The sequence below is a fragment of the Catharus ustulatus genome, chromosome 25, assembly GCF_009819885.2.
Source record: "Catharus ustulatus isolate bCatUst1 chromosome 25, bCatUst1.pri.v2, whole genome shotgun sequence".
Lineage (NCBI taxonomy): Eukaryota > Metazoa > Chordata > Aves > Passeriformes > Turdidae > Catharus > Catharus ustulatus.
In genome coordinates this window covers 2,547,345-2,569,424 of record NC_046245.1, presented here as the reverse complement: position 1 = coordinate 2,569,424, position 22,080 = coordinate 2,547,345, and the positions used below count along the sequence as shown (strand labels likewise).

At 57.1% G+C, this 22,080-nt stretch overlaps 2 protein-coding genes across 2 annotated transcripts; both read right to left on the bottom strand.

The window, feature by feature from the left end:
• Positions 1-3,573: 3,573 nt before the first annotated feature.
• On the bottom strand, positions 3,574-14,385 carry REN (renin). Its single transcript, XM_042779971.1, has 10 exons — positions 14,365-14,385; positions 12,137-12,826; positions 11,878-12,001; positions 11,464-11,582; positions 10,280-10,476; positions 8,524-8,532; positions 7,436-7,558; positions 5,084-5,228; positions 4,909-5,007; positions 3,574-3,779 (listed from the first exon to the last, which is right to left on the bottom strand). The coding sequence occupies exons 1-10, from the start codon at positions 14,383-14,385 to the stop codon at positions 3,618-3,620; spliced, it is 1,689 nt and encodes a 562-aa protein (XP_042635905.1). The 3' UTR covers positions 3,574-3,617.
• A 4,422-nt stretch (positions 14,386-18,807) lies between these two features.
• GOLT1A (golgi transport 1A) lies at positions 18,808-20,565 on the bottom strand. Its single transcript, XM_033080324.1, has 5 exons — positions 20,541-20,565; positions 20,016-20,107; positions 19,761-19,939; positions 19,065-19,128; positions 18,808-18,916 (listed from the first exon to the last, which is right to left on the bottom strand). Exons 1-5 carry the CDS (start codon positions 20,563-20,565, stop codon positions 18,878-18,880), a joined length of 399 nt encoding a protein of 132 aa, XP_032936215.1. The 3' UTR covers positions 18,808-18,877.
• Positions 20,566-22,080: the final 1,515 nt, after the last annotated feature.

Below are 22,080 nucleotides of genomic sequence, written 5' to 3'. Positions count from 1 at the left end.
GGTACCGGGGGAAGGGATCTGCATCCTACCGGGATCGGTACCGGGGATAGGGATCTGCATCCTACCGGGACCGGGGACAGGGATCTGCATCCTACCGGTACCGGGGGAAGGGATCTGCATCCTACCGGGATCGGTACCGGGGATAGGGATCTGCATCCTACCGGGATCGGTACCGTGGACAGGGACGCGCATCCTAACGGGGCCGGCACTGCGGGTAGGGAGCGGTATCTTACCGGGACTGGCACCGCGGGCAGGGCGGGACCCGCACCCCACGCACACAGAGGCCCGGGAGCCGCATCCGCACCCGATCTGCACCGGCACCAGAGGACCGGCATCCCACCCGCACCGGGACCGACCGGGAGCGCATCCTGAGCAGTGAATCCGCACCGGGATGGGGCATCCCATCCACGCCCGACCTGCACCGTCACCGGGACCGGGACCCCGCTGTGCCGCACCTGCTGCCGGTGCCTCCCCCACCCATTCCCGGAGCCCCTCAGCCATCCCCAGGCACCGAGACCCCCCCTCCACACCCCCTCCCATTCCTGGAACCTCAAAACCATCCAAGAGGATCCACACCGGGATCGGGACCGCCCCCGCCACACCTGCAGCTGCTGCCCTGCACCCCAGTATCCGTCTGTCCATCCATCCATCCATCCATCCATCCATTGATCCCATCCATCCCCGGGGTCTCCGCACTGCCCCACTCCCTCCCCTTGGGGTTAAAAAGGATGAGGATGCCACGCACGGGATGAGCTCCAGGCGGGATGGATCCCCTCGGGATAACCTCTCCCACTGCGCCCTCCTGCTCTGGTTTCCGTCGGGATTCACAGCTGGGCTGGGAAGAGAATTTGGGGGTGAAGACAGAGCGGGATTTTCCCGCTGGCAGAGCCCCCGCAGCCCCCGGACACGGCTCCGGAGCGGCTTCATTCCCATTTCATTATCGAAGGAAATGACAGCGTCACACGGGCGGCACAGGAGATGCCCCCTCCAAAGCTCCCAGCTGGCCGTGCCCAAATCAGCCCAATGGACCATGGAGACCTGGGGAAAAAATCATTTCAGGAAGGGGAGGAGGGGGACAAAAACCCCGCCGGGCGGTTTCTAAAAATAGCAGCAGCGCTGTCGGTGTTAATGGGACGGGCATAATTGCTGCCGAGTTTTGCTGGGCTGAGCGTGGCCTAATTGCTCGGCCGGAACGATCTAATCCGGACTAGCGGAGCCCCGCGGGCAGGGCCGCAGCATCCAGCGGGAAATTGTGCCTGGGGCAGGCGATTAGAGGTGTTAATAGCCCGGCTTAAGGGGCCCGGCAGCAGCCCGGCCTGTTTTTAACTCCTGCTGCTCGAAATGAGTGCGAGGAGTTGGAACAGAACCGAAAAAACATCCCGGGTTAGGCCAGGCTGAGCGTTTTGTGGCAGGAGCCGCGGTGGGGGCTGAAATCACCTTTTACAGGCACTCGGGTCTTCTCCAGTCCAGAGATTTTGGCTGTGCAGAGCAGGGCAGAGGAGGTTTGGGAATTTCTAAGCGGGATTTCGCTCCGGTAGAAGGGGAGACTCGCCGGGCATCCAAAGGATGTGGATGCAGCTTCAGCAGATTCCCTTTTCTCTGATGGCCCCATCCTTCCCTGCCGCTGCTCCCGGCGTTTCCTGCGCTGGTGAGCGGCTCAGGAAACGCTGAATGAGAGGAGATATCCGTCCCTTCCTCCACCCCCCGCCGTGAAGAGCCACTGCCACCACGTTGGAGGTGACAGAAAAAAACACATCGCGCCCACAGGAGCCTGAATTTTCCCATGCCCGCAGCCCCCGGGGTTGGACATCCCGGCACCAAGAGGATTAAACTTCCAGAACTTCCCAGGAGGGACAAACATCTGCCCCGGCCTCATCCTCTGCTCTGGGGCTGCCCTGGGGCAGGGCCGGGATGAGGATCCGGATTGGGATGAGGATCCAGGGAGGGCAGGGATGAGGATCCGGGCTGGGATGAAGATCCAAGGAGGGTTGGGATTTTAGGGGAGGTGCTGGAAGGGTCACACAGCAGCCACTGGCTCGGTGCTGGTGGGACCATCCCCTTCCCAAATATCCCTGGAAGAGAATTTGGCAGCTCTGGGGATCGGTCAGCACTGGCATTGTCAGTACTGGGAATTCCTCAGCCCTGGAATTGTCGGTACTGGGAATTCCTCAGCGCTGGAATTGTTGGAACTGGGATCCATCAACTCCGGAGCTGTCAGCTTTGGGAATTCCTCAGCCCTGGAATTGTCAACTCTGGAGTTCATCAACACTGGAATTGTCAGTACAGGGAATTCCTCAGCCCTGGAATTGTCGGTACTGGGGTCCATCAACACTGGAATTCCTCAGCACTGGAATTGTCAGTTCTGGGAATCCCTCAGCCCTGGAATTGTCAGCTCTGGGAATCCCTCAGCACTGGAATTCTCAGCTCTGGGAATCCCTCAGCACTGGAATTCTCAGCTCTGGGAATCCCTCAGCCCTGGAATTGTCAGCTCTGGGAATCCCTCAGCATTGGAACTGTCAGCTCTGGGAATCCCTCAGCCCTGGAATTCTCAGCTCTGGGTCCCTCAGCGCTGGGGGTGAGCAGCTCCTGCTCCTCCGTTCTGATCCTGGCTGTCCCCGGGCCGTGCCCCTGGAGCTGCTTTCCCTGAGGACCCCGGCACTCCCAGCCACCAGAACTGGTCAGACTGGAGGCGTGACCGAGTTCCCTTGGCGCCGGGAGCGCTCGGATCTGCAGGGCTGGACCTGGGAGCAGGACTGGGATTGTCCCCTGGGCTGGGAGCGCTGCCCTGTTCCCCCCTCCAGGCCGGCTGGCACGGGGGGCAGCCCCAGGGGCATCTCCACAGCCAGGGCGGATAAAATCCTCTGCTTTTCCTGAAAACAGCCCCTGGGACTGCAGCCACCGAACTGTGTGACACCAACCCGCAGGCACTGTCCCCTCCCGGGGTCAGAGCAGAGGCACAGCCCCGTCCCTGTCCCCAGGGGACATCCAGGGGACATCCAGGGGACATGCAGGGCTCCTGGTGCCATCCCATCTGCAGGAAGAGCCCTGGATTCCCCCTCGGGAGATGTGGTGGCAGGAGTTGGGAGGATGTTGGATGGGAGGACACAAATGAAGCGCTGGCTCCTGGCACAGGGACATTTGTGGCCCAGTTCCCTAAATAAAGGTGTCTGATCCCCCCCTCTGCAAGACCAACCCTCCACTCATCCTCCTGTTGCTTTAAATTGTTTAATATCAAACTCACAAAGAGGGGCAGGGCTAACACTGGATAAAAACATCATTAAACACTGATTATTCCCTCCCCGAATTTAAGAACAACACGAAGAGTCCCAGACCATCCCTGAGCCAACAAATCATTGCACATCACCCCGAGAGGATCCCGCCGGGATTCCAAACCCTGCTCAGGCAGCAGGAGAAACTCCCGGGAAGTAGCTTGGGAATGGGAATGGGAGAGGTTTGGAGGTGACAGAGAGGGGGAGGGAGGGAGCTGCTGGTGCCTCGCTGCTCCTCCATCCTCCGGTTCTCCTGCATCCTCTGGTTCTCCTCCATCCTCCGCTTCTCCTCCCGGTCCCTCCCGGTCCCTCCCGGTCCCTCCCGGTCCCTCCCGGCCCCCCGGACCCTCAGCGGGCCGTGGCGAAGCCGATGCGGTTGTGGCGCCGGTCGAATTTGGTGTAGTAGTGCCTGATGAAGGTGGCGCCCAGGATCCAGAGGGGTCCGGCAGGAGGGGGGATGTCCAGCCCGGAAAAAGCCACCACGCAAACATCCTCCCCGTACTGGGATTGCTGCGGGAGGGAAACCCGCGGGGGGATGGAGGGGGAGCAAAGGGGGGTCCCCTGTGCCCCCTCTGCTCGGTCAGAGCGTTCATTCCACGCAAAGAAGTGAAAAACAAGCGTGGAGTGCAATACATGAATGTGAATGCTTTGTAGCTGTTATCCAAGAGATTATTTAGGCTATAGCTAGGCTCAAAATTATAAAAATTAATAAGAAATGAGAATTCAAAATATCAAGTTTTGAAAATGCCCAAAGCAAAGCGGTGATTTCTCACAGATATCCCACCAGTTGGAGTTATGGAGTTGTAATGAGATCTTCCCCACCTCAAACATCAAAATGCAAATTTTTTTTTCCTATCTGAATTTGTGAAAGGCACCCAAACCCATAAAAAGACCGTGTGTGACACACTGACACATCAAGGACAGGCAATTTGCTGAGACACAGCAAACAATGTTCCATGTTCCGTCCTCAGGAACTTGGAATTTCCTGAACCAGGATCATCGGTTCCAGCTCCTTTCCCTGCACAGACAACCCCAAAAATCCCACCCTGGGCCTGGGGATTTCAGAGATTTCAGGGAATTCGGGGGCTTCAGGGAATTCAGGGATTTCAGGGAGTTCTGTGATCTCAGGGATTTCAGAGAATTCAAGGGTTTCAGGGCATTTAGGGATTTCAGAGATTTCAGGGAGTTCTGTGTTCTCAGGGGTTTCAGGGATTTCAGGGAATTCAGGGATTTCAAAGATTTCAGGGATTTCAGGGGTTTCTGTGATTTCAGGGAGTTCTGCGATCTCAGGGATTTCAGAGATTTCAGGGATTTCAGAGGTTTCAGGGAATTCAAGGGTTTCAGGGCATTCAGGGATTTCAGAGATTTCGAGGATTTTCTTGTCCAAACCCTCTGTGACCACTCCCTGCTGTTCCCATACCCACCCACCCCAAAAACCTTTCCCAAAATCCAAATTCCAACAAAAAAACCGAGCCCAGCTCACCCCCAATCCCCCCCAAACCACCCAAAGAAGCAGGGCAGGCTCACCCTGGCTCACATCCCACCCAGCAGAAGGGTTTGGGTCAATCCAGGAATGTCATTTTGGGTGAATCCAGGAATGTCATTTTGAGGATGATTCTGGCAGGTTTGGGACACTCACCCGCAGGACGTAGGCGGGGCCGCCGAGGCTGTACACCTTCCCTCCCAGGTGGAAGGAGATGTTGGGCAGCTGAGGCACCTGCTCGCAGTCCACCACGAACTGCAGGGGAGGGGACAGCGCTGGGACAGGGCCAGGCTGGCGGTGGGGACAGGGAGTGGGGGTGGCTGTCACTCACCTCCCCTTCGGCCACCTCGCTGGCGCCGATGGCTTTCATCAGCACGGCCACGGGCCCGGCGGGGCCGGTGATGAACGAGGCGCCCGTGTCCACGGCCACCGAGCAGCCCTCCCTGCAGAACAGCAGCTCGGCCCCCACCGACACCCTGAGCACAGGGGGGGACACTGAGTGACACTGGGAATGTCACATCCACACCTGCACATCCATATTGAGTAACCCTGGTGACACAGGGAGTGTCACATCCACACCGACACACCTATACTGAGTGCTCCCTGGTGGTACTGGGAGTGTCACATCTATCCTGAGTGTCCCCTGGTGACACTGGGAGTGTCACATCTATCCTGAGTGTCCCCTGGTGGCACTGGGAATGTCACATCCATACCAGTGCCCGTGTCCACGGCCACCGAGCAGCCCTCCCTGCAGAACAGCAGCTCGGCCCCCACCGACACCCTGAGCACGGGGGGGACACTGAGTGACACTGTGACACTGAGAGTGTCACATCCACACCTGCACATCCATACTGACTGTCCCCTGGTGACACTGAGAGTGTCACATCCATCCCGAGTGTTCCCTGGTGGTACTGAGAATGTCACATCCACACCTACACATCCATATTGAGTGACCCTGGTGACACTGGGAGTGTCACATCCATCCCGAGTGTCCACTGGTGGCACTGGGAATGTCAGATCCACACCAACACATCCATACTGAGTGTCCCTGTGACACAGGGAGTGTCACATCCACACCTGAGTGACCCTGTGACACTGGGAATGTCACATCCACACCAACACACCTATACTGAGTGACCTTGTGACACTGGGAGTGTCACATCCATCCCGAGTGTTCCCTGGTGGCACTGGGAATGTCACATGCACACCTTCACATCCATACTGAGTGACCCTGTGACACCAGGAGTGTCACATCCACACCTGAGTGACCCTGTGACACTGAGAGTGTCACATCCATAGTGACACACCCATACTGACTGTCCCCTGGTGACACTGAGAGTGTCACATCCATCCCGAGTGTTCCCTGGTGGCACTGAGAATGTCACATCCATACTGAGTTTCTCCTGGTGGCACTGGGAGTGTCACATCTATCCTGAGTGACCCTGGTGGCACTGGGAATGTCACATCCCCACTGGTGCCCGTGTCCACGGCCACCGAGCAGCCCTCCCTGCAGAACAGCAGCTCGGCCCCCACCGACACCCTGAGCACAGGGGGGGACACTGAGTGACACTGTGACACCAGGAATGTCACATCCACACCTGCACATCCATACTGAGTGACCTTGTGACACCAGGAATGTCACATCCACACCGAGGGGGGGCACTGAGTGACCCTGTGACACTGGGAATGTCACATCCACACCGACACATCCATACTGAGTGACCCTGTGACACCAGGAGTGTCACATCCACACCTTCACACCCATTCTGTGTGTCCCCTGGTGACACTGGGAATGTCACATCCACACCGAGGGGGGGCACTGAGTGACACTGTGACACTTGGAATGTCACGTCCATACTGACACACCCATTCTGAGTGTCCCCTGGTGACACTGGGAATGTCACATCCACACCAACACACCCATACTGAGTGACCCTGGTGGTACTGGGAGTGTCACATCTATCCTGAGTGTTCCCAGTGACACTGGGAATGTCATATCCACACTGACACACCCATTCTGAGCGTCCACTCATGACACTGAGAGTGTCACATCTATCCCAAATGTCCCCTGGTGACACTGGGAATGTCAGATCCATCCCGAGTGTCCCCTGGTGACATCAGGAATGTCAGATCAATACCAAATGTCCCTTGGTGACACCGGGAATGTCACATCCATACTGAGTGTCTCCTGGTGACACTGGGAACGTCACATCCATCCCATATGTCCCCTGGTGACATCAGGGATGTCACATCCATCCCGAGTGTCCCCTGGTGACCCCAGGAGTGACACTTCCATCCCGAATGTCCCCTGGTGACACTGGGAATGTCACATCCATCCCAAATGTCCCCTGGTGACATCAGGGATGTCACATCCGTCGTTAGTGTCCCCTGGTGACTCCTGGGAGTGACACCTCCATCCTGAATGTCCCCTGGTGACACTGGGAATGTCACATCCATCCCAAGTGTCCCCTGGCGACATTGGGAGTGTCACCTCCATCCCAGATGTCTCCCTGAATCCCCTGAGCTCCCACCCTCCCAGAGCCTCACACCCCCGGCCACACCAGTGCTGGCAATTCCGCATTCCACGATCCCAAAGCTTTTCCCCCTTAAAGAACCGCTAAAGATTTGTGATCGCGCAGACCCCGGGACATTCCCGGCCTGTCGGGGGCTGTCCCCCCCTCACCCCTTCATGCTGATCTGCCAGAAGCCGCTCCTGCTCACGTTCACGTAGTGGAAGTCGCCGCTGTAATAGGCTGGGTCGCTGCCTCCCAGGATGATTTCCCCGCCGGGTTTCAGGGCAGAGTTCCTGGGGTGTCAAACACAGCGGGGATGATTCCCCTTTCCTCAAAAATCCCGACCCGGCAGCAAGCAATTCCCATTTTCCCAAAAATCTTGACTCGGAGGAAGTGATTCCCCTTTCCCCAAAAATCTTGACTTGGAGGAAACGATTCTCCTTGCCCCAAAATTCCCAGTCCAGCATCAAGCAATTCCCATTTTCCCGAAAATCTCAGCCCAGGAGGGAGCGATTCCCCTTTTCCCAAAATTTCCAGCCCAGCAGCAAGCAATTCCACCTTCCGAAAAAGTTTAACTTGGAGGAAGTAACTCCCCTTTCACCAAAATTCCCAGCCTAGCAGGGAGCAATTCCCCTTTCCCGAAAATCTCAGTCCAGGAGGGAGCAATTCCCCTTCCCCCAAAAATCCCAACCCACCAACAAGCAATTCCGTTTTTTCCAAAAATCTTAACTCAGAGGAAGCGGTTTCCCTTTCCCCAAAAATCCCAGCCCAGCAGCAAGCAATTCCCCTTTCCCAAAAATCTAAATTCGGAGGGAGTAACACCCCTTTCCCCAAAAATCCCAGCCCGGCAGGGAGCAATTCCCCTTTCCCCAAAATCTTAACTCAGAGGAAGCGATTCCCCTTTCCCCAAAAATCCCAGCCCAAGAGGCAGCGATTCCCCTTTTCCCAAAAATATTAACTTGAAGGAAGTAATTCCCCTTTCTACAAAATTTCCAGCCCAGGAGGAAGCGATTCCCCTTTCCCCAAAATTCCCAGCCCAGCAGCAAGCAATTCCCATTTTTCCAAAATTCCCAGCCCGCCAAGGAGCGATTCCTCTTTCCCCAAAATTCGCAGCCCCGCAGGGAGCAGCCGCAGCCCCGAGCCCTGCCGGCAGCTGGAGCAGCGGGGACAGAGGTGACACATGCTCCAGGGACATCCGGGGACACTGAGGGACACAGGGGGCTGGCACTGGGTGGCCTCGAGCTTTGGGTCTCCTTACTTGGAAGCGCTGCAAAGAGAGGGACACTCCGTGAGGCTCCGGGGCCAGCGGTGTCCCCACAGAGCCCAGGGGACACCGGGGACACCCAGGGGACCCAAATCCAGCAGCACCCAGCGGGATGTAGGGCTGTGTTTGGGGTCTCGCTGTCACTGCACAGTTCCAGGTTGATTTTTTGATTTTTGAATTCCTGTTCCTCCTCCCGGTGGGTTTGGGGGCGCTGGGAGGAGCTCGGCAGTTTTGGGGGGGAATGGAAGGAGGTTTGGCTGCTGGTGCGGGAGTTTCAGACAGATTTTTTGAGGGGGTTGAATTTTTAAAAAATTTTGCCTGTGGTAAAACCAAATCCTCTCCAGGCTGGGATTGTTCCAGCCCCTCTCACCGAGCTGGTGGCTGTGCAGTGACAGTGACAAACGAGCCCGGAGAGCCACTCCCTGCCCGGCAGCTCCGGATCTGCGGCCACCCCTCTGTGCCCCTTGTGCTGCTCCAGCTCCTCCAGGATCTTTCATTCCTTCCCACCCCAGTTCCTCCAGGATTCTCCATCTCCCTCCCACCCCAACTCCTCCAGCATCCTTCATCTCCTTCCCCCTCTCAGTTCCTCCAGGATTTTCCATCTCCATCCCTCCCCAGCTCCTCCAGGATCCCCCATTCCTTCCCTTCCTTCCCACCCCATCACCCCCAGCCCCATCCCCATCTCTCCCCCAACCCCAACCCCCAAACCCATTCCTGCCGTGGTTGTGACCCCTCAAACCTCCCCTCCATATATCCCTGATCCCCCCACGTGTCCCTGACCCCCCCAATGTGTCCCTGATCCTCCATATATCCCTGTCCCCCCATATCCTTGTCCCCCCCGTGTCCCTGTCCCCCCCGTGTCCCTGTCCCCCATATATCCCTGCCTCCATATGTCCCTGTCCCCCCTTGTCCCTGACCCCCAAATATCCCTTTCCCCTCAATGTGTCCCTGCCCCCCCCGTGTCCCTGTCCCCTCCGTGTCCCTGTCTTCCATGTCCCTGTCCCCTCCGTGTCCCTGTCTCCCGTGTCCCTGTCCCCCTCGTGTCCCTGACCCCCCATATGTCCCCCTCGTATCCCTGTCCCCCCTTGTCCCTGTCCCCCCTTGTCCCTGCCCCACCCCCTGTCCTTACCCCCCACGTGTCCCTGATGCCCCAAATATCCCTGTCCCACCTGTGTCCCTGTCCCCCGTGTCCCGGTCCTCCCGTGTCCCTGTCCCCGCAATGTGTCCCTGCCCCCCGTGTTCCTGCCCCCCGTGTCCCTGCCCGCCCATATATCCCTGTCCTCCCCATGTCCCTGTCCCCGAAATATCCCTGACCACCCCAAAGTGTCCCTGTCCCCCATATATCCCTGTCCCCCTACATCCCTGTCCCCCATATATCCCTGTCCCCCGTCCGAGTACCCCCCGTGTCCTTACCCACGTGTGTCCCTGTCCCTCATATGTCCCTGTCCCCAAATATCCCTGTCCCCCCGTGTACCTGTCCCCCGTGTCCCTGTCCCCCATGTCCCTGCCCTCTGTGTCCCTGTCCCCCCCAATGTGTCCCTGTCCCCCGTATCCCTGTCCCCCCATGTCCCTGCCCCCCCATGTCCCTGACCCCCTATATATCCCTGTCCCCCATGTCCCTGCCCCCCCATGTCCCTGACCCCCTATATATCCCTGTCCCCCATGTCACTGCCCCCCATATATCCCTGTCCCCCATATATCCCTGTCCCCCTGTGTCCCTGTCCCCCGTGTCCCTGTCCCCCAGCCCCACCGGCTGTAGTAGACAGAGAACGAGTCCTCGCTGAGGATGTGCTGTGCCAGGATGCGATCGAACACGGGGGTGATGCCGTCGATGGCCTGGCTGGGGTAGCCCATGCCCAGCACGCCGTCAAAGCGGGCGAAGATGAAGGGGAAGGCGGGCAGGGCCGTGGCCTCGGCGAACACCTGGATGATCGGGATGTCCGACACCTGCGGGAGGGCACGGGGGGGTTTGGAGGGATGAACACCCCCCCACCAAAAAAAAAACCCCAACACTAAACAAAAAAAACCCAACCCAAAATCCCTCCCCCAAAAAACCCCCCAAAAAATCCTCAAAAAACTCCCTAAACTCGCCCCCCCCCCCCCCAAAAAAAAACCCTCCAAAATGCCTCCCTAAAAGTTCCCCAAAAAAACCTCAAAAAACTCTCTAAACTCGTCCCCACCCAAAATACCCCTCTAAATCTGCCCCCAAACCCCCACAGATCTTTTGGGCTGAACCAGCAGCTCCAGGCATGTGGATTTTGGGGATTTTGTGATTTTCAGTGTGTGGATTTGGAGGATTTTGTGGATTTTAGGTGTATGGGTTTTGAGGGTTCTGTATGTTCCAGGTTCGTGGATTTTTTAGGATTTTGTGGTTTTCTGTGTGTGGATTTTGGGGATTCTGTGGATTCCAGGTGTGTGGATTTTTGGGATTCTGTGGATTCCAGTGTGTGGATTTTGAGGGTTCCAGCTGTGTGGATTTTTGGGGTTCTGTGGGTTCCAGGTGTGTGGGTTTTGGGGGTGCTGCAGGTTCCAGGTGTGTGGGTTTTGGGGATTTTGTGAATTCCAGTGTGGATTTTGGAGGTTCTGTGGATTCCAGGTGTGGATTTTTGGGATTGTGTGAATTCCAGTGTGCGGATTTTTGGAGGTTCCAGTGTGTGGATTTTGGGGTTCTGTGGGTCCCAGTGTGTGGATTTTGGGGGTTCCGGGTGTGTGGATTTTGGGGTTCTGTGTGTGTGGATTTTGGGGTTCTGTGGATTTCAGATGTGTGGATTTTTAGGGGTTCAAGGCGTGTGGATTTTGGGGTTCTGTGTATCCCAGTGTGTGTATTTTTGTGGGTTCCAGTGTGTGGATTTTGGGGTTTCTGCGGGTTCCAGTGTGTGGATTTTGGGGTTCTGTGTGTGTGGATTTTGGGGTTCTGTGCGTTCCGGGGCTCACCATGACGATGTCCTGGCTGAGGACGCCTTTGACGCTGCCGGTGCCGTAGCGGATGGCGAAGCCGGTGCCGTTGGCGATGTAGGTGCGCGACTTGGAGGAGTCATAGCGGCTGTGGGACACTGGGGACAGCGAAAAGGGACATCCCAGAGGGGCACAGAGCATCTCTGTCCCCCCAAAAATCCCCTCAGGGATGGGGAGGGCGATCATGGACCCACCCCGCTTCAATGCCAGGGGTCTGGATACCAACAGAGAAACCCCCATGAAAAAATGTGTCAGAAAAGAGACCCCAAAACGTGTCAGAAAAGAGACCCCAAAACGTGTCAGAAAAGAGACCTCCACCCCCTGTGAGCAGCCCAGGGACTCGCTGAGGTTTTGGGGGGCCACCCCCAGCCCCGGCCGTGCCCCCCTACTCACCACAGGCGCTGTAGAGCGGGGAGCACTTGTAGGACGGCACCCAGAGGTTGGCCGAGCCCGTGTCAAAAACCACCTTGAAGGTCTGCGCGGGGGTCCCGATGCTGATCTCGCCGAAATATTGAGTCTGGGGGGGCACGGGGGGCATCCCTGGGGCACAGCTCGGTGGGGAAGGGGCTGGCACGGAGCCGAGCTGAGGCTGCCGGGTGACACGGGGGTGACACGGGGGTGACACGGGGGTGACAAACCCCTCCGCACTCACATCCAGGTAGTTGGTGAGCAGGGTGGGAGCTGTCCCGTTGCGGGGACCGTCCCCTCCTCCTCCTCCTCCTCCTCCTCCTCCTCCTCCTCCTCGCGTGGCCCGGCGCAGCTCGGGGAACACGTCCCGCACCTTGACCCCCATGTCCTGCAGGGTCTGGCGGATGGATGGCATCCTCCGCAGGGCGATCCTGGGGGGGCAGCGCAGAGCTGGGGATCCCCCCCGAATCCAACCCCGCTTCCAAAGGCATTCCCAGCCTCGGGAGCTCCGGGAGGGCGGCTCTAGATGGCAGCAGCTCCCCGCGGGTCCCCCGGTGAGTCCCGATCCCACCGCAGGACAAACCCGAGCCCACCCGGGTGGGGATCCCCAGGTGGGTGCGGGCGGCACCCCCAGACCCCAAACTCGGTTATTTGGGATTCGGGGGGTTCCCGAATTGTTGAGGTTGGGAGGGAGCGCCGAGTGCTCGAGGTGCTCGAGGAAGAGGAGGGAGGAAGAGCAGAAGAGGAAGAAGCAGCGAAGCCCCTCACCCTCCTCAGCAGAGCCCGCGAATAAAGGGGGGACAGCGCCGGGAGCCCCGGCTACCTCTGCAAAGCCTGGGCTGGCCAGGGGACAAAGGTGGCGCCGCAGGTGACGGCCAAGAGCAGCAGGTACCGCTGCAGCCTCCTGCTGGGTGTCACTGCCATCTTGTCCCCGCTGTCACCTCCCGATGTCACCTCCCGATGTCACCTCCCGTGCCGGTAGCTCCGTCCCGGCCCGGCCCGGAGGGGAAGAAGCTTTTATAGCCCGGGATCCTCCATCCCTGCGGGTTCCTCCTCCCCTGGCAGGGGGAGGGATGGGAATGGCATGGAGGGAACTGGGAATGGCATGGAGGGAACTGGGAATGGCATGGAGGGAACTGGGAATGGCATGGATGGCACTGGGAACACGGGGAATGGCATGGATGACACTGGGCACGCTGGGAATGGCATGGATTGAACTGGGCACACTGGGAATGGCATGGATTGAACTGGGCACACTGGGAATGGCATGGATTGAACTGGGCACACTGGGAATGGCATGGGTGGGACTGGGAACACTGGGAATGGCATGGATTGAACTGGGAACACTGGGAATGGCATGGATGGGACTGGGAACACTGGGAATGGCATGGATGGGACTGGGAACACTGGGAATGGCATGGAGGGAACTGGGAATGCCATGGAGGGAACTGGGAATGCCATGGATGGGACTGGGCAGACTGGGAATGGCATGGATGACACTGGGCACGCTGGGAATGGCATGGATGGGACTGGGCACACTGGGAATGGCATGGATTGAACTGGGAACACTGGGAATGGCATGGATGGGACTGGGAACACTGGGAATGGCATGGATGGGACTGGGAACACTGGGAATGGCATGGAGGGAACTGGGAATGCCATGGATGGGACTGGGCAGACTGGGAATGGCATGGATGGCACTGGGCACACTGGGAATGGCATGGATGGCACTGGGCAGACTGGGAATGGCATGGATGGGACTGGGAACACTGGGAATGGCATGGATTGAACTGGGAATGGCATGGATGGGACTGGGCAGACTGGGAATGGCATGGATGTTACTGGGAATGGCATGGAGGGAACTGAGAATGCCATGGAGGGAACTGGGAATGGCATGGATGGGACTGGGCAGACTGGGAATAGGACAAGGGGAGCTGTGGAGATTTGGGATCCCACATTCCTTGGAGCTGATTGCTCTGGAATTACTGCACGGCGTGTGAGGGACACAAATCCCAGCTGGGAGACACTGGTGGTGGCACAGCTCTGGTGACATCCTGGCCAAGGAGATGTCCCCAAACTGCACCCAAGAGGAATGATGGGATTTCCCCCAAGAGAATGGGAATGACAAAGGACACTTGGCCCTGTTGGCCATGGAGACACCGAGTGAGGACCCCCCACCCCCCTCTACCCTTTTGGGGATGCTCTGGGAACTCCCCCAGTCCCAGCTCTGTGAACCAGGGCAGAGAACGGCCAAACTCATCAATCTGGGGTCAGACCCCGGTGTTTGGGAAGGGAAAGTTGCTCAGAACCCTCAGGAGTTTCCAGCTGCACCCCTGGTCCCCCTCCAGGTCCCTGTGTCCCCCCAGCCCAGGGCGGGGTTGCTGCCTCAGCCCCGTGGCTCCCAGGGTGTCCCAACCTCGGGAAATTACTCCAGAGGCAATAAAAATGTTCTTGGATGAACCCCGAGGTCACCTTGACCCCCAGCCCCACCATCACCCTCCCACCCACAGGATTTGTTCAGGGGACACCCCACAAACTCCAAACAACTTTCCCCCAAAACCTGGAGGTTCAGCTCCTCATTCCCTGCGGGATTTCAGCTGCCAGGACCCTGCTGACCCCGGCAGCCCCCAGGGCTCAGCCCCACGGGGCTCTGCCCCCATCCCTGACGTCTTTTCCCACGCAGGGCCCGTGTCCCTGCGTCACTCCGGGGAGCCTCGTGGCCCGGCGCAGGTTGCGGGGAGGGAGCGGGGTCAGGACGGGAGAGGGGCTGGCAGGGAGCCCGAGGCCATAAATCCCTGCCCGGGCATCCCGCGGGCTCTGCCAAGCTCCCTTCCCCACAGGAACAGCCGCGGGACATCAAAGAAAGTGGGAGTTCCAGGGTGTGGGGTGGTGGGATCCGATAATTCCATCCCCTTCTGGTGCAGGGCAGCCACACCTGCAGGATCCCCCAGGATTTTGGGATTCTTCATCCCAGCTGGATCCCCCAGGATTTTGGGATTCTTCATCCCAGCTGGATCCCCCAGGATTTTGGGATTCTTCATCCCAGCTGGATCCCCCAGGATTTTGGGATTCTTCATTCCAGCTGGATCCCCCAGGATTTTGGGATTCTTCATGCCAGCTGGATCCCCCAGGATTTTGGGATTCCTCATCCCAGCTGGATCCCCCAGGATTTTGGGATTCTTCATCCCAGCTGGATCCCCCAGGATTTTGGGATGTTTTATCCCAGCTGGATCCCCCAGGATTTTGGGATGTTTTATCCCAGCTGGATCCTCCAGGATTTTGGGATTCTTCATCCCAGCTGGATCCCCCGGGATTTTGGGGTGCTTTGTCCCAGCTGGATCCTCCAGGTTTTTGGGATGTTTTGTCCCAGCTGGATCCCCCAGGATTTTGGGATTCTTCATCCCAGCTGGATCCCCCAGGATTTTGGGATTCTTCATCCCAGTTGGATCTCTCTCCTGTGGGGAATCCAGACTGGGATAAACTGGGATGGGGGAACCCTTCTCTGCCAAAACCCCCCGGGATGGGAAAAGGGAAAAGAGGGATAATAGGGAAAAGGAATTTCCCCAAATCCATCCTTGAGCTGTTTTGGGGTGGCTGTCCCAGCTCCAGGGCCTGGGACACTTCCCCAGTGCTGGAAAACCCCCCCAAGGAATTTCCCAGTCCCCTCTGGCAGCCTGGAGCAGGAGCTGCGATGGGAAATGTTTAAAAATCCTGGAGAAGTGGTTTTGTGTGGGGTTAAAGGGACAGGGACAAGTGAGGGATGGGGACAGGGACATCAGGCAGCTCTGGGACAGTGCTGGGATCATTCCCAGCCCTTCAGATCCACGGGGAAGATCCTGAACTCTTCCCATGCAGCTCCAAAATTTGAATTTTCAAGCACTGAAAATTTCAGGGCGTCAGGGAAAGGCGGAATTGGATCCATGTGGGGAACCTGCTGCAGTTTGATCCAAAATTTGGGGTTTATCCAGTAATGGGTCCTGTCCAGAGCAGATCCTCTGGAAATAGGGAATTGCTCCCCTGTCATTTTCCTGCCTGTTTTTCAGGGAGAATGGAAGAAAAACATTTCCCAGAGTGGAGCAATCGCCTTCCTGATGGATAAATTAATTCCTCTCTCCTGTCAGGCTGAGTGGGTGCTTTCCTTAAAATAAAATCTGAATTTTTTAACTCTTCCCACTCCAAAAAAAACCCCCAAAAATCATTGGGAAATTTGGCTGAACAGCTTTGATTTTTGGAGGGATTTTTTTTTTTTTAATTATTTTTTGAGCAGCACAGAAAAAAAGAGGTGAATTTCTGCTCTTCCCACACGTTTTCCAGTTTTTCTAATCCAGGTTTTTGCTGCTGGTGAAAACACACAGAGCTCGTGAGGATCCTCATTACTGAAAAAAAGAAAAAAAACAACTTTTGGGAAGGGCTTAGGGAGGCTCTGGATGGCACCAGCACCGGGGGAATTTGGGGATTGACGTCAGGGCAAACCAAAACCCTGCCAGGAGAGGATTTACAGAGCTGGGGGAAAAACATTCCCGGCAAAAACCTTCTGGAGAGGAGCTCTGGCTCCCAGAAATTTCCCTGCGGATTTTCCCAGCCTGGAAAAGCTGTGGCTGCTCCATGGAAGTGGCTGGGTGGGGTTTGGAGCAATCTGGGATAAGGGAAGGGGTGGGATGGGATGGGATGGGATGGGATGGGATGGGATGGGATGGGATGGATGAGATGGGATAGGGAATGGATAATGAGATGGGATAATGGGATGGGATCCATGAGATGGGATCCATGGGATGGGATGGGATAAGGGGATGGGATAATGGGATGGGATAATGGAATTTAAGATCCCTAAAAACCCAAACCAGCACCTGAGCACCTTTCCTGCTCCCCCACTCTCCCTTCCATAGGGATGGGGCCCCGAAAAACCTCGGGAATCTCCTCATGCTGCTCATGCTGCCTCTGGGAATCTTCCTCTTCCTCCTGGTTGTGGATGATCCAATTCCCCCCAAAGCCATCTTCCCCTGGCCCCTGGAACTTGCTATGATAGATAAGGTTTCCTAGATACCAAGGTTGAGCCGAATTCCTGAAGAATTTGGTCACTCTCTAACACCTTGGAAGATAACTGGTTAGAAATTAGTTTGTGTAATTGGTCAGTTCACCTTTAGAACTTCTCACTTAGACTGGATGCTGTTCTTTGTATAAACTTTTATTGGTTGTAGTTTCAATCCCCCATAACCCATAAATGTGGCTGTGTGCCCTTTGTTCAGAGAGAATCCTGCCCGACACCCCTCACATGAAATAAAAATTCTTGTGGAACACAAGCAAGGCTCTGCTCTTTCTCTGCTGGATGTGAGCTTTCTGAGAGACAGCTAAATTATATGAACACTCTCTGGTCCTGGTAAATACCACCAAAAAGAAACCTCACACCTGGTGAAGGCCTAGAAATGAATCCTCACCAGGAAAATCAGGAATTTTCAAAGCAGAACAGGGACAGAGGCACTGAGGAGGCTCCAAGCCGCCGGGTTCCTGTCTGGAATCTCCTTTTCCCTTCCCTGAGCTGCGATTTGGGCGCCCAAACGAGCCCAGAGCTGCTCCCAGCCCTGCTGTCACCTGGAGCACACCTGGGCTGGTGACAGCAGGGACAGCCAGGTGACATCAGGCACACCCAGGTGACATCAGGGACAGAGCCACCGTCTCCCCCGGCCCCGGAGGGAACAGACTCATCTCCTGCTCGTTAATTAATTCCTGTTGAGGAGGGCTTGGGGCTCTGGCGCAGCTCTGCTGAGATCGCTCCTGGTTTAATTAAACTGCAGCTCCCAGAACCGGCTGGGAGCCAGCTCAGCCTGTGGGGGGCTGAGTTACCCAGGAGTAATCCAGGAGTTATCCAGGAGTAATCCAGGAGTTATCCAGGAGTTATCCAGGAGTTACCCAGGAGTAATCCATGAGAGTTATCCAGGAGTTACCCAGGAGTTATCCAGGAGTAATCCAGGAGTTACCTGAGAGTTATCCAGGAGTAATCCAGGAGTTACCTGAGAGTTATCCCAGAGTTATCCTAGAGTTATCCAGGAGTAATCCATGGGTTATCCCAGAGTAATCCAGCAGTTATCCAGGAGTAAGTAATGAGTTATCCAGGAGCTACCCAGGAGTTATCCAGGATTTACCCAGGAGTTACCCAGGAGTTATGTGAGAATTACCCAGGAATTACCCAGGAGTTATGTGAGAGTTATCCGGGAGTTATCCAGGAGTAATCCAAAAATTATCCAGGAGTTACCTGAGAATTATCCAAAAGTTACCCAAGAATATCCAAGAGTTTTCCAGGAGTTATCCAGGAGCTACCCAGGACTTTTCCAGAGGTTACCCTGAATTTTCCAGGAGTTGTCCAACCCCTGCTCCTGGGGAGAGCGATTCCGGCAGCCAGGCTGGGAGAATCCTTCAATATCACCTGAGGTGACACTGGGGGAGCTCCTGAGCTGTGAAGGGACCTGTGACACCTGCAGTGCTGGCCATGGCAATGTCCCTGTGCCACCCCAGTTATGGCACTGTCCCTGTGCCACTTCTATCCATGGCACTGTCCCTGTGCCACCCCCAGCCATGGCACTGTCCCTGTGCCACCTCCAGCTGTGAAAATGTCCCTGTGCCACCCCCAACCACGGCCACGACGCCTCCTGGTGACATCAGGAGGTGACAGTGCTGGGACAACCCTGAACCATGGAAAAGTATTCGACTCTGAGTTGACTCTCAGACATTTTTTATTAAATTAAATCTTTCACAGAAAATAATTAAATAAGAGCAAGAATTCCAGAATCCAGCCTGGCACAGCCCTTGGACCCCGGAGCCTGGCTCAGGAGCTCCGTGGGACAGCGAGGGGACACTGTCCCTGCTGGGGGGTGGCTCTGGCCACTGCTGAGGGTCCTGGGGACAAGAGAGTCCCCAGCTCTTGGGGACAGCCGGCCCTGGGGCTCTCCCAGCCTGTCCCATCGCAGCCACTCGCCCAGGACTGGTCAGGTCACACCATGGAGCCGCTGTCCCCCATTTTCTGCAGGAGCTGGGACAGGGACAGACCAGGATTAGCGGGACAATGACCCCGTGCAGCTCTGGGGGCACCACGGGGACATTTCCTGGGCTGTCCTGTCCGTGGGGATGGATCCCAGCCAGGGATTGAAGGCCCCGAGGGGTCCCCAGCCCCCTCTCACCTGGCTCAGCAGGGGGATGTTTGTCACTGAGCCCAAAAACCCGAAAACCACCGGGAAGAAGCTCCTGTGTGGGGAAAAAGGCCCTGCTGAGCTCTGGGGAGCCCAGGCTCCAACCCGAGGATCCCATCCCAAGGATCCATCCTGAGGATCTCATCCTGAGATATCATCCCAAGGATCCCATCCCAATGATCCCATCCCAAAGATCCCATCCCAGGATCCCATCCCAATGATCCCATCCCATCCCAATGATCCCATCCCAATGATCCCATCCCAATGATCCCATCCCAATGATCCCATCCCAGGATCCCATCCCAAGGATCCCATCCCAATGATCCCATCCCAGGACCCCATCCCAATGATCCCATCCCAATGATCCCATCCCAATGATCCCATCCCAGGACCCCATCCCAAAGATCCCGTCCCAATGATCCCATCCCATCCCAATGATCCCATCCCAGGATCCAATCCCAGGATCCTATCCCAATGATCCCATCCCAATGATCCCATCCCAGGACCCCATCCCAAAGATCCCATCCCAATGATCCCATCCCAGGATCCCATCCCAGGGTCCCATCCCAATGATCCCATCCCAAAGATCCCATCCCAGGATCCCATCCCAATGATCCCATCTCCAAGATCCCATCCCAATGATCCCATCCCAATGATCCCATCCCATCCCAGGACCCCCTCCCGCACTTGAAGAGGGAGATGAAGCCGTAGGCCTCCAGCAGCATGCCCAGGATGGGCCAGCGCATGAGCACCATGAGGAGCCCCCCGAAGAAGAAGCTGGTGCCCTTCAGCTTGGGCCGCTGGAAGAAGAAGGTGAAGGTCCTCCGGAAGCCGATGATGAAGACCAGGCCGGAGAGGAAGAGGAGCTGGCAGGAGGGAGGGGACAGGGTCAGGGCAGCTCCTTGACCCCGCTGTGGGGACCCCCAGCCCGGCCCTACTCACGTTCCCAAAAGCCAGGAGCACCGAGTCGAAGTACAGGAGGATCCCGAAGAGGAGGAAGAAGAGGCCGAAGCCGACCAGGCCCACTCCGATCCCTGTGGAAAACGGGAGAGCAGAGGCAAAGGCTCGGCCCCACACCCAATCCTGTCCCGTTCCTTCCCAAAAACACCCTTTGGATTTTTGCCCCAAACCTCAGGAACAGCCTTTGCACCTGGGCCAGGCCTGGAGAGGCCCAGAACCCCCCAGGGCACCGGATAAATCAGGAACCACAAAGGAAAAAATCAACGGGAAACCCTGTCCAGCCTTTCCCCGAGTCTTCCCCTTTTCCCTGTCCCATCCTGGGACGATCCTGGAAAATCTCCCCACCCCCAGCCCATCCCCTTTTCCATCTCACCCCTCCCTGCCCCAACCACCCCATCCCAGCCAGGACTGGGAGCTGCCAAACGTCCCCACGGAGCTCCCGGCTCCTGCAGGGACGGGAATTCCAGCGGGGACAGGAATTCCCGCGGGGACACGGCCACCCCTTACACTGGAAGTCGCTCAGGGACACCATGTTGGTGACGGGGCTGGGCGAGGCCGGGCCGGGGTGGCCCCAGTGGCAAAGTGAACCTTGGAAAAGCCCTTTAGTCCCAAACGTCATCCTGGGAATCATTAACGGCCCCGGGAACGCCCACGGTGCCACCGCCGGGGGACACGGCCGCTCCAAAAGGGACACGGTGGCATCAGGGGGGATTTGGTGGCTTCAGAGGGGACATGGTGGCACCAGGGGGGACATGAGGGCACCAGGAGGATGTGGTGGCTCCTAAAGGGACACAGTGTCTTCAGGGGGGAGAAGGTGGCTCCAGGGGACATGGTGGCTTCAGGGGGACATGGTGGCTTCAGGGGGATGTGGTGGCACCAGGGGGGACGTGGTGGCTCCTAAAGGGACATGGTGGCTTCAGGGGAACACGGCAGCTCCAAAAGTGACACAGTGTCTTCAGGGGAGACAGAGTGGCTCCAGGGGACACAGTGTCTTCAGGGGAGACACAGTGGTTTCAGGGGGACATGGTGGCACCAGGGGGGATGTGGCAGCTCCAAAAGTGACACAGTGTCTTCAGGGGGGACAAGGTGGCTCCAGGGGACACGGTGGCTTCAGGGAACATGGTGGTTTCAGGGGGACACGGTGGTTTCAGGGGGATGTGGCGGCTCCTAAAGGGACATGGTGGCACCAGGGGGGACGTGGTGGCTCTAAAAGTGACACAGTGTCTTCAGGGGGGACATGGTGGCTTCAGGGGACATGGTGGCTTCAGGGGGATGTGGCGGCTCCTAAAGGGACACAGTAGCTTCAGGGGGACAAGGTGGCTCCAGGGGACATGGTGGTTTGGTGGCTTCAGGGGGAACGTGGTGGCACCATGGGGACACAGTGGCTTCAGAGGGGATGTGGTGGCTCCAGGGGACATGGTGGCTTCAAGGGGGGATGTGGTGGCTCCTAAAGGGACACAGTGGACACGGTGGACACAGTGGCTCGTGGTCACCAGACCCTGCTGGTCCTGCCCTCCCTGTCCCAGTGGAACGAGTTCCCTGGGATGGGATGGGATGATGGGATGGATCCCTAAAATAGGAAAAACTGAGCTTGTGGCTTCCTAGAGGTGGCCAAGTGGCACTGAGGGGACAGCAGAGGTCCCTGCAGAGTCCCCAGGATTCCCACGGATCCCACAGACTCCCAGGCTGCTCCATGGGAAAGGAGAATTTTGGGAATGTTGAGGCTCCTGGGATTCGCTGGTTGGGGTGGGAATATCAGCCCCCCCAGAACCAGCACGGGGTCCCTGTGTCACCTGTGTCACCTGTGTCACCCCAGAGCCACCCAAACCCAACCATTCCCACATTTGTCCCACAATCCCATCCCTGCACAAGCACCAAAACCAACCCCAGCAGGAAAACAAATCCCAAAAAACCCGGAGAGGGGCAGGAGGAGCTGCCCTGCAACCCTTCACCCTCTGCTTCTCCAACCCTACATCCAAACTCATCCCTGAAAAAATAAAAAAACAACAAAACATCGTTGTTTCATAGATATTTTTATTTCTCTACC

Coding starts and splice junctions, on each gene's coding strand:
- REN (XM_042779971.1), bottom strand. CDS start 14,385: ATGGTGGGGCTGGGGGTCAAG. Junction 5,229..7,435: donor TGGCAGATCAGCATGAAGGG/GTGAGGGGGGGA, acceptor CCCTGTGCTCAG/GGTGTCGGTGGGGGCCGAGC. Junction 5,008..5,083: donor GCGAGGTGGCCGAAGGGGAG/GTGAGTGACAGC, acceptor CCTCCCCTGCAG/TTCGTGGTGGACTGCGAGCA.
- GOLT1A (XM_033080324.1), bottom strand. CDS start 20,565: ATGGTGTCCCTGAGCGACTTCCAGT. Junction 20,108..20,540: donor GTCCCTGAGCGACTTCCAGT/GTAAGGGGTGGC, acceptor CGTTTTCCACAG/GGATCGGAGTGGGCCTGGTC. Junction 19,129..19,760: donor GGCTTCATCTCCCTCTTCAA/GTGCGGGAGGGG, acceptor TTCCCCACACAG/GAGCTTCTTCCCGGTGGTTT.